Source organism: Bos javanicus, chromosome 3, assembly GCF_032452875.1.
Source record: "Bos javanicus breed banteng chromosome 3, ARS-OSU_banteng_1.0, whole genome shotgun sequence".
In the NCBI taxonomy this organism is placed as follows: domain Eukaryota; kingdom Metazoa; phylum Chordata; class Mammalia; order Artiodactyla; family Bovidae; genus Bos; species Bos javanicus.
Genome location: NC_083870.1, coordinates 78,184,203 through 78,198,439, shown reverse-complemented (window position 1 = coordinate 78,198,439; position 14,237 = coordinate 78,184,203). Strand labels below are relative to the sequence as shown.

General features: G+C 39.8%; 1 protein-coding gene across 3 annotated transcripts in view; it reads left to right on the top strand.

Moving 5' to 3' along the window:
- The window catches only part of IL12RB2 (interleukin 12 receptor subunit beta 2), an 87,601-nt gene that overhangs the window by 47,730 nt on the left and 25,634 nt on the right, over nt 1-14,237 (top strand). For all 3 annotated transcript variants that reach the window (XM_061411648.1, XM_061411647.1, XM_061411650.1), the window contains 2 exons: nt 1,416-1,635; nt 12,773-12,973. In XM_061411648.1, coding sequence (XP_061267632.1) covers nt 1,416-1,635; nt 12,773-12,973 — 421 coding nt within the window. The remainder of the gene's footprint in view (nt 1-1,415; nt 1,636-12,772; nt 12,974-14,237) is intronic.

Here is a 14,237-nt window from a genome sequence, read left to right as displayed (position 1 = left end):
ACTGGGATCAGATAGATTTCCACAGCAGTCACTACGTAGGTTCATTGGACCCAGGAGGACTTGACATTTCCCCCCTTCTGTTAGCATTCTACCATTGGATTGCATGAGATTACCAAGGTGTCTGTGAAGGACAATGAGGGGGCCATAATAGAGGCTGTTTCCCTATTTGCCTCCTGGGTCCCTGGCAAGAATGAGGAGTTTTGTGAGCGCCAACTCTTGGGAAGTACATTTGGGTGCTACCCTCTGGAGCTACCAAAGAGACAAGTAGGGAAGGATGGAGTGAGAGAGACCTGATCGAATGGTCTTCCCTACCCAGCTTTTACTTATTTATCTTTTTTTTTTTCTTCTGTGGCCAAGGGCATGTTTATTAATAACAGTTCAGAACATCACAATGTCAAAAGCACTCACTTGTTTTAATCCACACAAGATCAGCTGTGATGGACACTTGCCCCACCAAAACTTTGTGGTTCTTGCCAGGACACAGGATGTCTTATAGGGAAAAGCTGAATGTGCACCCCAAAATGCCCCCAGCCACATGGCATTCACCCATTGCATTGACCATGTTTTATGATCTAGTCTTGGCCCTTGTGGATCCAGAAAGGCACCTAGGACATGACCTGCATCATTCAAGCTCCCAGAGCCTGAAATATGAAAAAGCTGGATGTTCATGCATTAATTTATAGTGAGAATTGCAGCTGTTGGGCCAACCAGAAGGCCTGAGTCAGCAGATAGGAGTATCCTCTTGCAGCATGCTAATTATTTCAGAAGCCAAATTATAATCAGAAGGCCAGTTTTTTCACTTAAAGTGGAAGATACAAATTCTAAATGAAACAGATATTCATATTAACCCAGCCTCTCCTGACAGATAAAAGACATAGGATACCAAATTATTAAAAGATGGCTTAGGAGCAGGAAACCAGAAAAAGGGGCATTTGCCAACCCTAAGGTGTGTTTTTCAGCATCTTGAGGTCATGCCACACCCCATGAAAGGAAGAGCCTTGCAAGAAAACTGTGATGCTTAAGTCTGGTGAGCAATGCCTTTCTCTCCCTACACTAGGCATGGACAGGCACTGCCAACACAGGCTTGGGCAACTCTCCATTTCCAGTGATTCTGTTTCTCATGGTCCTTGTCTAACAGGGTTACAATACAAAGAATTAGTTTTATGCTTACTTTCTGGGATTGTTCCCAAACAATTCTTTAAGAATTAACTTTTTAAAAATGTTAACTGATTGTTTTCTATAAGTGGTGGAGCTTGGTGGAGCATAAGTGTGTGGTGGAAGAAATGAAAAAATGTAAAAAAAAAAAAAGGTCACTCTAGTGTAGTCACCTGCTGCAGGCAGTCATGAGGTCCTAGCATAGAGCATCCAGTGACCTTGTCTGAGAGTACACAGTAAGTAAGTGTGTTTTGTTGCAGAATCTGAGTCTATCGGAAGCAAGAGGAAAAATCCTCCACTATCAAGTGACCTTGCAGAAGGTGGCAGGAGGGGAAATCACACTACAGAACATCACAGAACACACTTCCTGGACCTGGGTAATTCCCAGAACTGGGAACTGGGCTGTGGCTGTGTCTGCAGCTAACTCGAAAGGCAGTTCCCTGCCCACTCGCATTAACATAACGGATCTGTGTGGGGCAGGTAAGTACCAAATTTTCTTTAATATTGTTTGTAGGAAACTGTCTTCCTAATCTCTTAGCTCATTCAGGCCCAGCTCAGGGCCTGGTATGAGTAGCACAGGAGTGTAGACTTTGAAATTAACAGGTTTCAAAGGCTGTCTGAAATTTCCTTTTAGCCAGTGAGTATCCAAATGAATTAACACCTCTGAGCTTCAATTTCCCCCTCTCTAAACTAGGGATTACATTACCTGAATTGCAGGTCATTGTGAGTTTAAATACAGAGACTAATAAATACATAATAGGTGTTTGGGGTTTCCCTGGTGGCTCAGCTGGTAAAGAACCCCTTGCCAATGCAAGACGCACAGGTTCGATCCCTGGGTCAGGAAGATCCCCTGGAGGAGGAAATGGAAACCATTTGCTTGGGAAGTCTCATGGAGAGAGGAGACTGGTGGACTGGAGTCCATGGGGTCACAAAGAGTCGAAGATGACTGAGAGTATGCACACACATATAAACAATAAATGTTAGTTATGGAAATATTCATTAAATTGAACACTAATATCTTGCTAATTTTTCCATGAGCAAGAGTAATATGTGTTGTCAAGTTCTAGAAAAAGCATACCTATAGTCAAAACATGTTTGAAAACCAATAATATTAAAATGAAATTCTGACTGTAAGGAACTATAGTACAATATTGCTATACTATAGCTCTTTATTATTCAAATTTAGATATGTATCCAATTATCTACATTGAAAACCTCCCAGCTAGCTTGACATATTTTATAGTCACATCCTCTGAAAGCTACCTTGTCAGGATTAAAGCTGATAATTAGTGAAGAAAATAGATACTAAAACTATTTTCAAGACCTGTATTATAAAAGTATTTTAGTCAAGATTGTCGGCCTAACTTTTTCAAAAAATGCCTGATAGAATAAAACTCTATAATTAGATTCTTCCTTAAAATTCAGTGTAACAGTTTATCCACACTGGGGTCTGAAAGTGAAAGTCACTCTTTGCAGTCCATGGAATTCTCCAGGCCAGAATACTGGAGTGGGTAGCTGTTCCCTTCTCGAGGGAATCTTCCCAACCTAGGGATCAAACCCAGGTCTCTCACATTGCAGACAGATTCTTTACCAGCTGAACCACCAGGGAAGCCCAAGTATACTAGAGTGGGCCGCCTAGCCCTTCTCCAGCAAATCTTCCTGACCTGGGAATTGAATCGAGGTCTCCTGCATTGCATGCAGATTCTTTACCACCTGAGCCACCAGGGAAGCCTAGCAATTATTATTTTGAAGAAGCTTCTACCAAGAATTCTCATCTTATATATACTATTGAATCTTGGTTATAAGTCTTTTCAGTCATATATCTGTAAAGGTAGAGATAATATAGTAGATAAAAATACAAATAAATATTGATATAACCTTGGGTCAGCGTATGAGTTAGGAATTTCTTTTAGGAGTGGTAGTTGCTCTTTCTAGAGGCTTGACTATAGTGACTTACTTATTCTCTTATAGAAGAGAAGTTTGGAGGTAGACAGTCCAGGGCTGGTGTGACAGCTGTACTCATGAGGACTCCAGCCTCCTTCCTTCTGTACCCTCTGCCACATAGTCCAGGATGACTGCTGGAGCTCCAGCTGTCTCCTTCTAGGCAGCAGAAAAGAAGGGAGAAGCCTCACCTCTCACTCTTGAGGAGTTTTGCCCCAAGTCACACAACAACACTTGCAGTATTGATCCTAACTTGTCACTTGGTCACACCCAACTACAAAGGAGACTTAGAAACACATTGTTCTCTTGCTAGAGAAGATGAGAAGAGGGTATTTGGTAGGTAACTGGTAATCTCTGCCTCATGTGGGGAAGGCATCTAAGAAGAAACCTGAAGGAAAAGATGGATTACCTATGGGAAAAAAGCTTAACTTTATGCATAGTAAAGTAAGAATTTTTAAAAAAACACTGTAAATAAGGTTTTAAATGCAAAGAGCAATTTAGGAAAAGTATATGATAGATTTTTGGCAAATACATATAACTTTTCAAATAAATAAGAGATAATGGGATATGAACAGGAAAGTCAAATATAAAATAAAAGGAATAGGGACTTCCTTCATGGTCCAGTGGCTAAGACTCCACTCTTCCAATGCAAGGGGCCAGGGTTTGAGCCCTAGTCAGGGAACTTGATCCCACATCCTGCAACTAGAAGATCCTGCATGCTGCGGCTAAGACCTGGGCAGTGAAATAAATAAATAAATAAATAAACACTTACAAATAAATAAAAGGAACAATACAGATATAAAAACATGTTCAGCCTAACTAGCAATCAATGAGATGCAAGTTTTGAAAGAAAAAAAACCTTAGCAATCAGATCAAAATAAAAAAGAGTAAGTAGCATCAGCATAACCTATACTGGTGAAAGTGTGGGGAAAAGCCACTTTTGTGTGAACTGGTACACTTTCTTTACAGTTGAGCCACTAGGGAAGCTCATGAATTGGTACAACTTTCTGAAGAGAAATGTGTCAACTTGTAACATAAAAAACTTCAAATATGAATATATCTTTTGACCAGGAAACTATGCCATTAATAATACATCCTCAGCAAATAATAAGGCATGAGCTAAAAAAAAAATGTAAGCTTTTTTGTTGAATGGTTTTAAAATGTTTTTTTTTGTTGTTGAAATGGTTTTGAAATAATGAAACACTACAAACAGCCTAAAATTTTATAATAGAGGGTAGATTGGTTAAATATATCATAACCTTCACCCACCTTAATCCCACTCCAGCATAAAAGTAATATTGTAGCTGTGTTTTTATTGGTGTGGAAAGATGCACATGATGAGTGAAAAAGTAGCCTTTCAAAAGTATACATGGTATAATGCAATTTAAAATATGAATTTACACAAATAGACATTTTAGCACAGTAAAGAAGTCTAGAAGAATGTACATGGAAATATCAACAGAAGTCATATCTACATTGTGGTATTACAGGTGATTTTTATACTCAAATTTGCTTCTTCATTGAGTAAGTACTATATGTGTAAATTTTAAAGGGATCCTGTAGGGGAAAATTGAGATCTTACCACTGTTTAATATCCTGCTCTTGTTAAAAAGTAGTATGTCAAAATACCTTACTTCTTTAAACCTCACTGCAGATGGGTCTTGAGGATGTAAGCATCTTGAATTTTCTGGGCCCATTCTAGTTTCTTTACTTAGATTTGAAAACAGCTTCTCAAAATGACACATTCATTAGGCCTCTGCATTATTGATTCAACAAAAATTTATTGAGATTACTATATAAGGTAACTGGAGTTCAGCAATAGGTAAAAAGTACAGTTACATTTTTTCCAGTGGGAGGGGCAATCATATAAAAAAAGCAAACTGCAGTACAGGATATATGTGAGACAAGAGATATGCACAGGGCACTCTAGGAACAGAGAAAAGTAGAAACGTGGGCATGGAGGGGAGGCTTCGTGTGAACAGAGATTAGAGAGACGAGTTGGTGTTAGCCAGGCAAAACAGTGCAGGTATGCAGGCAAGGTTTGTTTTAAAGTAAGATCTGAGCAGGCATAGAAGTTGAAAAGAAGAACCAGGGTGGGAAAGAGTTGACGAGGAAGGGGAAAGGGGATCATTAAGGGAATGAAGTTCCTGAGGAGCTGAAGGATAATGGATCCAGAAGCCAAAAAGACATAAGAGGCACAATTCCCCCTCTCAGAATGGAGGAGTGTCATTAAGGATGAGGTTCAAAATAGAGAAATGTGGAGGGGTGGTAAAGTAAGACATTGAAACAGTTCTCTAGACCTAGGCTGTAGCTAAAAGGGTCCTGGTCCTAGAAATCTTAAGAGCCCACTGCCTCTCTTAAGGCCACACCTGAGCCATCCAATAGAAGTAGTCAAGCCTCCTAGGGAGACCTGGAGGACAGATTTGCAAATCTCCCATCGGGGAGCTCTCGTGTCCCAAATTCTGCATGATCTGTAGGAATAGTGTACCATGTACTTTTGCTGCTTCTCTTTCAGTGTAGTTCACACAACTCACAGAAATAGCTTTCTTCCCAAAAAGAAAAATAGTGCCCCAAGCGGCAGAATTGTATCGATTTTGAGAAAGCGGGGACAACTTGTTTGTAAAAGGCATATGCCACAGCATTGAATATCAAGAAGTATGAGAATGATTTTGTTGGTTTATGATGAAAACTGAATGTGTGCTAAACAGACTGGTCAAGAAATAGAACACATTTAATATTTCAGACCTGTCCCTGTGCTCAGGAATTTTGGAAATTATGGCCAGAGTCAGAAGCTAGCACAACCATAGAGGCCCACACAGATGTCAGAGACTGAGGCCCCAGGAGGTGAAGTAACTTAGCCAAGATCGTACATCCAATTAGTGGCAAAGCTAGATTGAAAACCAGGCCACCTGTCAGGAGGGCAATTTTTCCAAATACCGTATGAACTTCATAACTCTATTCAGATGCTCTTAATGAAAATGTAGAGGGAATTTGAATGATAAAGGCTGAAGAATAATTTTGAAAGATGTCACAGAAATGAGTTGTTAGCCAAGTTCTAAAAGAGAGGGCATGCCCTGGCAAACACGGTGGGGAGAAAATCCAGGCTGGTTCCTGGCAAGTGTGGTGACTCAGAGACTGGGCAATGCCAAGTTGATTTACTTAGCTAATTGCAATGAGACCAGTGGTTAGAAAAGTTGATTGACTGTGTTAGCCCATCACCTGGCAAAGAGTCTTTCAAACCCTACGTGCTCAATACATATTTACTGAATGAATACGTTTTATTCTCCAAAACAAAAACAAATTTGTGGCATAGCCAGAAAATAAGATACCAAGGCAAATGAAGACAAAGAACCAGGGCTGGGGAATTCCAGTTCCTGGCAAGGTAGCTAACACAGAGGTACCAAACCCACCCAAAGATCCACAGGAGAGACAGGACAGGATGACTGAGAACCTGTGAATGGGGAATAGTGAGGAATGGAGAGGACTGAGGTGGCACTGGCTTGTTGCACTCCTTTTTCTTCCCCTTGTTGCCTTGGTATTTTTACTATGGTATTTTACTTGGTATTTTTACTATGGGGCAGGAAAGTCTGGAGGGCAGGGCAGAATGACTATGAGGAAGCCCTGGAACCTAATGAAGAGTGCCTGAGATATTCTCCTGCCCCCCAACCCCATGGTCTGGCAGTTATAGAAGAGAATGACAGCCCCACTCTCCCATGAAGAGCAGTGTCAGCCACAGAGGCATGGGCAGGTTCCGGAGCTGCCAAGTACACCTCCCAAGAGCCAAGCAGAGCTCAGGGTGCATCACTATAGGCTCTCTGGTTCTCCACTCTGAAAAGCTCCTTCTCCTCACCTAAGCTTACCTGGAGGAGCACAAGCTCTGGCTAAGGTTTCACGACTCCCCCCATAGAAAAATGAAGGTCAAGGCTGCTGATCAATCCAAGGAAATAAAACATGACCCCAAAGGAGAAAATTAGGAGAAATCTGAGGGGCACAGTTCTGGGAAGGAAAGGCACCAAGTGGGACTACTTGGGTGGTAGGACACATAATCAGCACAATAGAAAGACCAAGAGTTTAGAATAAGGGCTTCCCTGGTGGTCCAGCAGATAAGAATCCTCCTCCCAATGCAGGGGCCATGGGTTCAATCCCTGGTCCAGGAAGATTCCACATGCTGTGGAGCAACTAAAGCCCATGCGCCACAACCACTGAGCCCATGTTCTGTAACTATTAAAGCCCATGTACCTAGAGACCCTGCTTTGCAACAGGAGAGAAGCCTTTCACAGCTACTAAGAGTGGCCCCCTGCTCACTGCTACTAGAGAAAGCGTGCTCACTGCAATGAAGACCCAGTGCAACCAGAAATAATTGAATAAATAAGAGTTTAGAGTAAGCATAAGAAGTATCCTTAGAAAGATAAGAGAGGATACTGGGAACATGAATCAGAAACAGGTGGTTGTGGAATAGCCCTAAATAGAGATTCAATATGAAAAGTTCAGTTGTTGAAATAAAGAACTCACCCAATGGGTTGGATAGCAGAAAGGACTTATCTGAAGAGTGAATGAGTGAGAGGAAGATTGGGTGAGAAACTTAAAAGTCATCAAAAGGGGAAAAGAGTTTGAAAAATAAGAAGACTTAAGACATTGAAAGAATAAGTGATGATAATTGCATAAAAGAAATTAAGAGAAAGAAATTAAATTAAATTAAAAGAAATTAAGAGAAAACGTGAATGAAAGGGGAAATATTTGAACATATTTATCAAGAATCTTACAGAATGTACTACTCTGGTGCAGGATGTTGATAATGGGGGAAGTGATGCGTGTTTGGGGTCGGGGGTGTGTGGAAAATGTCTGTACGTCTCACTCAATTTTGCTGTGAACTTAAAACTGCTTTAAAAAATAAAGTCTATTTTAAGAAGAAAGGAGAAAAGATAATGAGTGCAGAATGATCAAGCAGGGTTGCCCCCAAGAATACAAAGATGGATCAATATCAGAAAAGTGTATCAATGTAATTCATTACTTTAATACTGAAGGAGAAAGGGGGGATATATTCTTAACAGATATAGAAATGTATCTAGTAAAACAAAATTTTTAGTAAATAGTATTTTATAAAAATAAAATCTGTTTGAAAGCTATAAAAAAAAGGAAAACTTTTTAGCTTTTTAAAGACTTTCTACCAAAAACATGCAGCAAGCATCATCTTAATAAAGATATGTGGGAACATTCTTTTTTAAAATTAGCAACAAGATTTAAAAAAAAAGGAAATGAGATTTGTTCAAAGATTGGGAAGAAGAGATTTTAAGTGTACAACTAATAAGATTATTACATGGAAAATTTAACAAGGGCCATAGACAAATTATGAGAACTAATTAGAGAGTTTAGAAGGTCGGCTAGAATAAGAATAACACACACAAATTCATAGTGGAAAAGAAGTAGAAAATAAGATGCCATTTTAATAGCAAACTAATAGTATAACATGTCTAGGAATTAACCTTAAAAAGCACATTAAAACTTTAAGGAGGAATTTTTGGAACTCCATTAAAAGATATAAAAAGAGACCCAAACAACTTCAAAGAAACATCATATTTATAAATGGGACAACCTAACATTGTAACAATATCTCCCTGAACTGAGCTGTAAATTTAATATAATTCCAATAAAAATACCAGCTGAAATTTTTGAGGACTCTCATAAACTGATTATAGAAGCTATATGGAAGAATAAAGTTTCATGAATACCCAAGATCACTTTGAAAAAAAGAAGAGCAAAATGAGGAGGGACTTTAACTACCAAATAGTCAGGTGTCACAGAGCGTTGTAATGTGACCAGTGTGTTCTGGTGAAGAAGCTGATCCACACACAAACCCATGAATATGTGGAGCTTAGTGTGTGACAGGGGTGGTACCACATTTGGAAAAATTGACCTGTTGTGTGGAAAAAATAATAAAGCTTATTTCCTTTAAACACACACACACACACACACACATACACACACCCTTTAGCTAGATTTGGATTAAAAACCTAAATATGAAAGGTATTTAAAAAATAAAACCAAAAGCAAATGGGAGGAAATGTAGTTAAGTATCTTTGTGACCCCAGAATGGAAGGATTTTATAAACAAGACTCAAAATACACATACTGTGGTAAATTTATCCACATCAAAGTAAGTATTTATGTTCAACAAACACATCATAAAATTAAGAGACTTGAAAGACTAGAGTGAGATATTTTTAGTGTTGAAAACTAACATGTGATTAATATCTAGAATATAGAAGTTATTTCTGCAAATCAGGAAGAAGACAGGAAATACAACAGAAAAAAAAAATGAGTGAGGTATGAAAAGGGGAAAGTCAGACAGCTAGTAATATGTGAAGAGCTCAGCCTTGTAAGAAATCAGAAAACGAAAATAAAACCACAATTAAATACCTCCTTACATGTGCCAGCTTGGGAAAATGAGAAAGAAAATACCAGATGTTGGTGGGGAAATGAGAACTCTCATGCTTTTCTTGTTGGAGGGTCAGCTGATTTACTGCTTTAGAGATCAGTCTGACCATATTTAGGGAAATGGGTGAATTTAGTTTATAATTGAAAAATTGTGTGCATTTATATGTAGAGAGAGTCTATTTTTTAAAAACTGAAGTATAGTTGCTCTACAATGTTGTGTTAGTTTCTATATAGCAAAGTGAATCTGTTATGTAATACATATACATATATCCACTCCACACTGGTTCACATTTGGGAGAAGAGTACGTCATGACAGTATATTGTCACCCTGCTTATTTAACTTATAAGCAGAGTACATCATGCAAAATGCTGAGTTGGATGAATCACAAGTTGGAATCAAGTTTGCCAGGAGAAAATCCAACAGTCTCGGATATGCAGATGACACTACCCTAATGGCAGAAACCGAAGAGGAACTAAAGAGCCTCTTGATGAAAGTGAAAGAGGAGAGTGGAAAAGCTGCTTAAAATTCAACATTCAAAAAACTAAGATCATGGCATCTGGTCCCATCACTTCATAGCAAATAAATGGGGAAAAAGTGGAAACAGTGGCAGATTTTATTTTCTCAGGCTCCAAAATCACTGTGGACAGTTGCTGCAGTCATGAAATTAAAAGACGCTTGCTCCTTGAAAGAAAAGCTATGACAAACCTAGACAGTATATTAAAAGGTGGAAACATCACTTTACCGACGAAGGTCCTAATTGTCAAAGCTACGGTTTTTCTAATAGTCATGATTGGATGTGAGAGTTGGACCATAAAGAAGGCTGAGTGCCGAAGAATTGATGCTTTTAAATTGTGCTGGAGAAGACTCTTGAGAATCCCTTGGACAACAAGGAGGTCAAACCAATCAGTGCTAAAGAAATCAACCCTGAATATTCATTGGAAGGACTGATGCTGAAGCTGAAGCTCCAATTCTTTGACCATCTGATTCCAAGAGTCTGATGCTGGGAAAGATGGAGGACAAGAGGAGAAGAGGGCAACAGAGGATGAGATGGTTGTGTGGCATCACTGGCTCAATGGACATGAGTTTGAGCAAACTCTGGGAGATAGTGAAGGACAGGGAAGCCGGGCATGCTGCAGTCTGTGGGGTCACAAAGAGTCGGACACGACTTAGCGATTGAACAATACTCTTCTGTTAGATTTCCTTCTCATTTTGGTCATCACAGAACATTGATATAGTTCCCTGTGCTATACAATAGGTTCTTATTCAGATCAGATCAGATCAGATCAGTCGCTCAGTCGTGTCTGACTCTTTGCGACCCCATGAATCGCAGCACGTCAGGCCTCCCTGTCCATCACCAACTCCCGGAGTTCACTCAGACTCAACGTCCATCGAGTCAGCGATGCCATCCAGCCATCTCATCCTCTGTTGTCCCCTTCTCCTCCTGCCCCCAATCCCTCCCAGCATCAGAGTCTTTTCCAATGAGTCAACTCTTCACATGAAGTGGCCAAAGTACTGGAGTTTCAGCTTTAGCATCATTCCTTCCAAAGAAATCCCAGGGCTGATCTCCTTCAGAATGGACTGGTTGGATCTCCTTGCAGTCCAAGGGACTCTCAAGAGTCTTCTCCAACACCACAGTTCAAAAACATCAATTCTTTGGTGCTCAGCCTTCTTCACAGTCCAACTCTCACATCCATACATGACCACCGGAAAAACCATAGCCTTGACTAGACGAACCTTTGTTGGCAAAGTAATGTCTCTGCTTTTGAATATGCTATCTAGGTTGGTCATAACTTTCCTTCCAAGGAGTAAGCATCTTTTAATTTCATGGCTGCAGTCACCATCTGCAGTGATTTTGGAGCCCAGAAAAATAAAGTCTGACACTGTTTCCACTGTTTCCCCATCTATTTCCCATGAAGTGATGGGACCGGATGCCATGATCTTCGTTTTCTGAATGTTGAGCTTTAAGCCAACTTTTTCACTCTCCACTTTCACTTTAATCAAGAGGCTTTTGAGTTCCTCTTCACTTTCTGCCATAAGGGTGGTGTCATCTGCATATCTGAGGTTACTGATATTTCTCTTAGTCATCTATTTTATATATAGTAGTGTTTATATGTCAATCCCAATCTACCAATTCATCCCATCCCTCCTCCTCAGTGACCACAAATTTGTTTTCTAATCTATGACTCTGTTTCTGATTTGCAAATAAGTTCATGTGAACCATTTTTCTGGATTACACATATTAGTGATATTACATGATATTTGTCTATTTTTTACTTACTTCATTCTGTATGACAATCTCTAGGTCCATCCATGTCACTGCAAATGGCATTGTTTCGTTCCTTTTTATGGCTGAGTAATATTCCATTGTATATTTGTACCACATCTTCTTTATCCATTCCTCTGTCAGTGGACATTGAGGTTGCTTCCATGTCCTGGCTATTGTAAAGAGTACTGCAATGAATATCAGAGTATATGCATCTTTTCAAATTTTGGTTTTCTCCAGATCTTTGCCCAGGAGTGGGATTGCTGGGTCATGTGGTAGCTCTATTTTTAGTTTTTTAAGGAACCTCTATACTGTTCTCCATAGTGGCTATACCAATTTACATTCTTACCAACAGTGTAAGAGAATGAGAGAGACACTTTTACATAGGCATACACAAGGACATGCAAGAGAAGGTTCATTGCATCCTTGTTTGTGCTGACAAAGAGTTGGAAGAAAGCTTGTCACTTGGAGACTACACAAAGAACATGTTGAGGCAGTAATCTGAAGGAATGAGCTTGATTTTCATATAGCAGCAGAATAGAAACATATTGTTGAGTGGGAAAATAAAAGTTAGGAAAAGCACTAGATTTACTCCAAATGTGTTTCAGGAAAATACAACACACAAACTGAAAGCAACACTAATTCTCAAGGACACATATATATGTAAATAAACATATAGAAGGTAGATTAGAAGGATGCATATTATAGATCACTAGAGCAGGTACCTTTGGGGACACAGAAGTGGAAAGTGAAATGGAAGATGAAGGGGAAATAATTCCATAAATAACACTACACAGGGTCCTGGCACCGATGCCTGTTCTCCAAGAACTGAGAAGCTGGATGAACAAAATCTGTGAACCTGAAGTCCTTTAAAAGACGTCGGTTATTGCCACAACTTTGCTGGGTTGGGTAGTTGTTTTTTATATCTGTTTCCACTGTGATTTTGTTTTTTTTTCCCCCCCACCTTTCCCCATAAAGAGTTGCTGGCTCCTCAACAGGTCTTGGCAAAGTCAGAGGGCATGGACAAGCTCATGGTGACGTGGACACCTCCAGAGAAAGCTACCGCTGCTGTGCAGGAATACGTGGTGGAGTGGAGGGAGCTCCACCCAGGGGTTGGTATGCAGCCCCCTCTTGGCTGGTTGTGGAGTCCCCCCTACAGACTGTCTGCTCTGATTTCAGGTACTTAATATTCACCTTCCTTTTCAAGGGTTACTAAGTTCACGTTTTTCAAGGAAACTTCAGGCAGGAACCCAAAGCCATGCTCTCAGTTACAGCTGTGTGAGAAGAGGGGCAGTGATGACCTAGAGCCCATCAGGGTGCACCACTGCAGCCATAGAAGACCCATTGATTGACTAAAACCTCTAGGATTTATTGAAAACTCATGTGCCTGGGACAGTGCCATATATGATGAGTAAATAATGAACCCAACAAGCATGGCTGAGAGCTAAGTAGTAGCCAGTCAGTGTGATGGACACCTTACATTTGGGAGTTCATTTAATTGTGAGAAAAATCATATGTAGCAAGAGTTATTTCCCCCATTATTACAAATGAGGAAACCAGGAGATCTTTCATTTCCAATTCTGCTGCTTATTATTTGTGTGATAATAAACCCAGAATTATCTATATGACAGTTGGTTTCTCTCATCCTCAAATTGCAAATCTGTCAGTGGTTACATATATCAAGTTATGGAAAGCATCTGAAAATGCATTCAAACAATTGGACAGAAGTTAATCAGTGTTTTTTTTCTATTTCATTTTATCTTTGGAGTACATCTTAAATTTCTGTATCATACAATATGAATTTAAACTGAAAAGAAATTTCATAAATAATCATTTAATCCTGTGCATAGGCAACATTGTTGTTATTGTTGTTTCATCACTAAGTCGTGTCTGACACTTTGCAACCCCATGGACTGTAGCCCACCAGGGTCCTCTGTCTATGGAATTTCTCAGGCAGGAATACTGGAGTGGGTTGCCATTTCCTTCTCCAGAGGATCTTCCCAGACCCAGGGATCAAACCTACGTCTCCTGCATTGGCAGGTGAATTCTTTACCACTGAGCCACTCGGGGAGTCTATAAGCAACATTGGACAATTGGAAAACAAGGCGGCCAAAGGCTTGTTTAACCATTTTGATAAATGATTGCAGTGGTGTGTGTCTTCCTCCTATCAGAGTCTGATGCTTACCCTTCTGCTGTCATGGAAGCAGTCCCTAAATGGGGCTTATTATTTCTAACCAGTGAAAAGAATCCTTAACCTCTTCTGTCAGAGAGATCTAGTCCTAATCGCACCGGAGGTGGCTGACATATTTGCCCAACAAACATTAAAGGGCAACATCTCAAGTTCTTTATTTTTTTCAAGTTCTTAATTACAAACTCTGAAGTCTTACTCTGTGAGCCACTGTCAGCTTCTACTATTGTTTTGTGTTTGAAATACTCAAAGGCC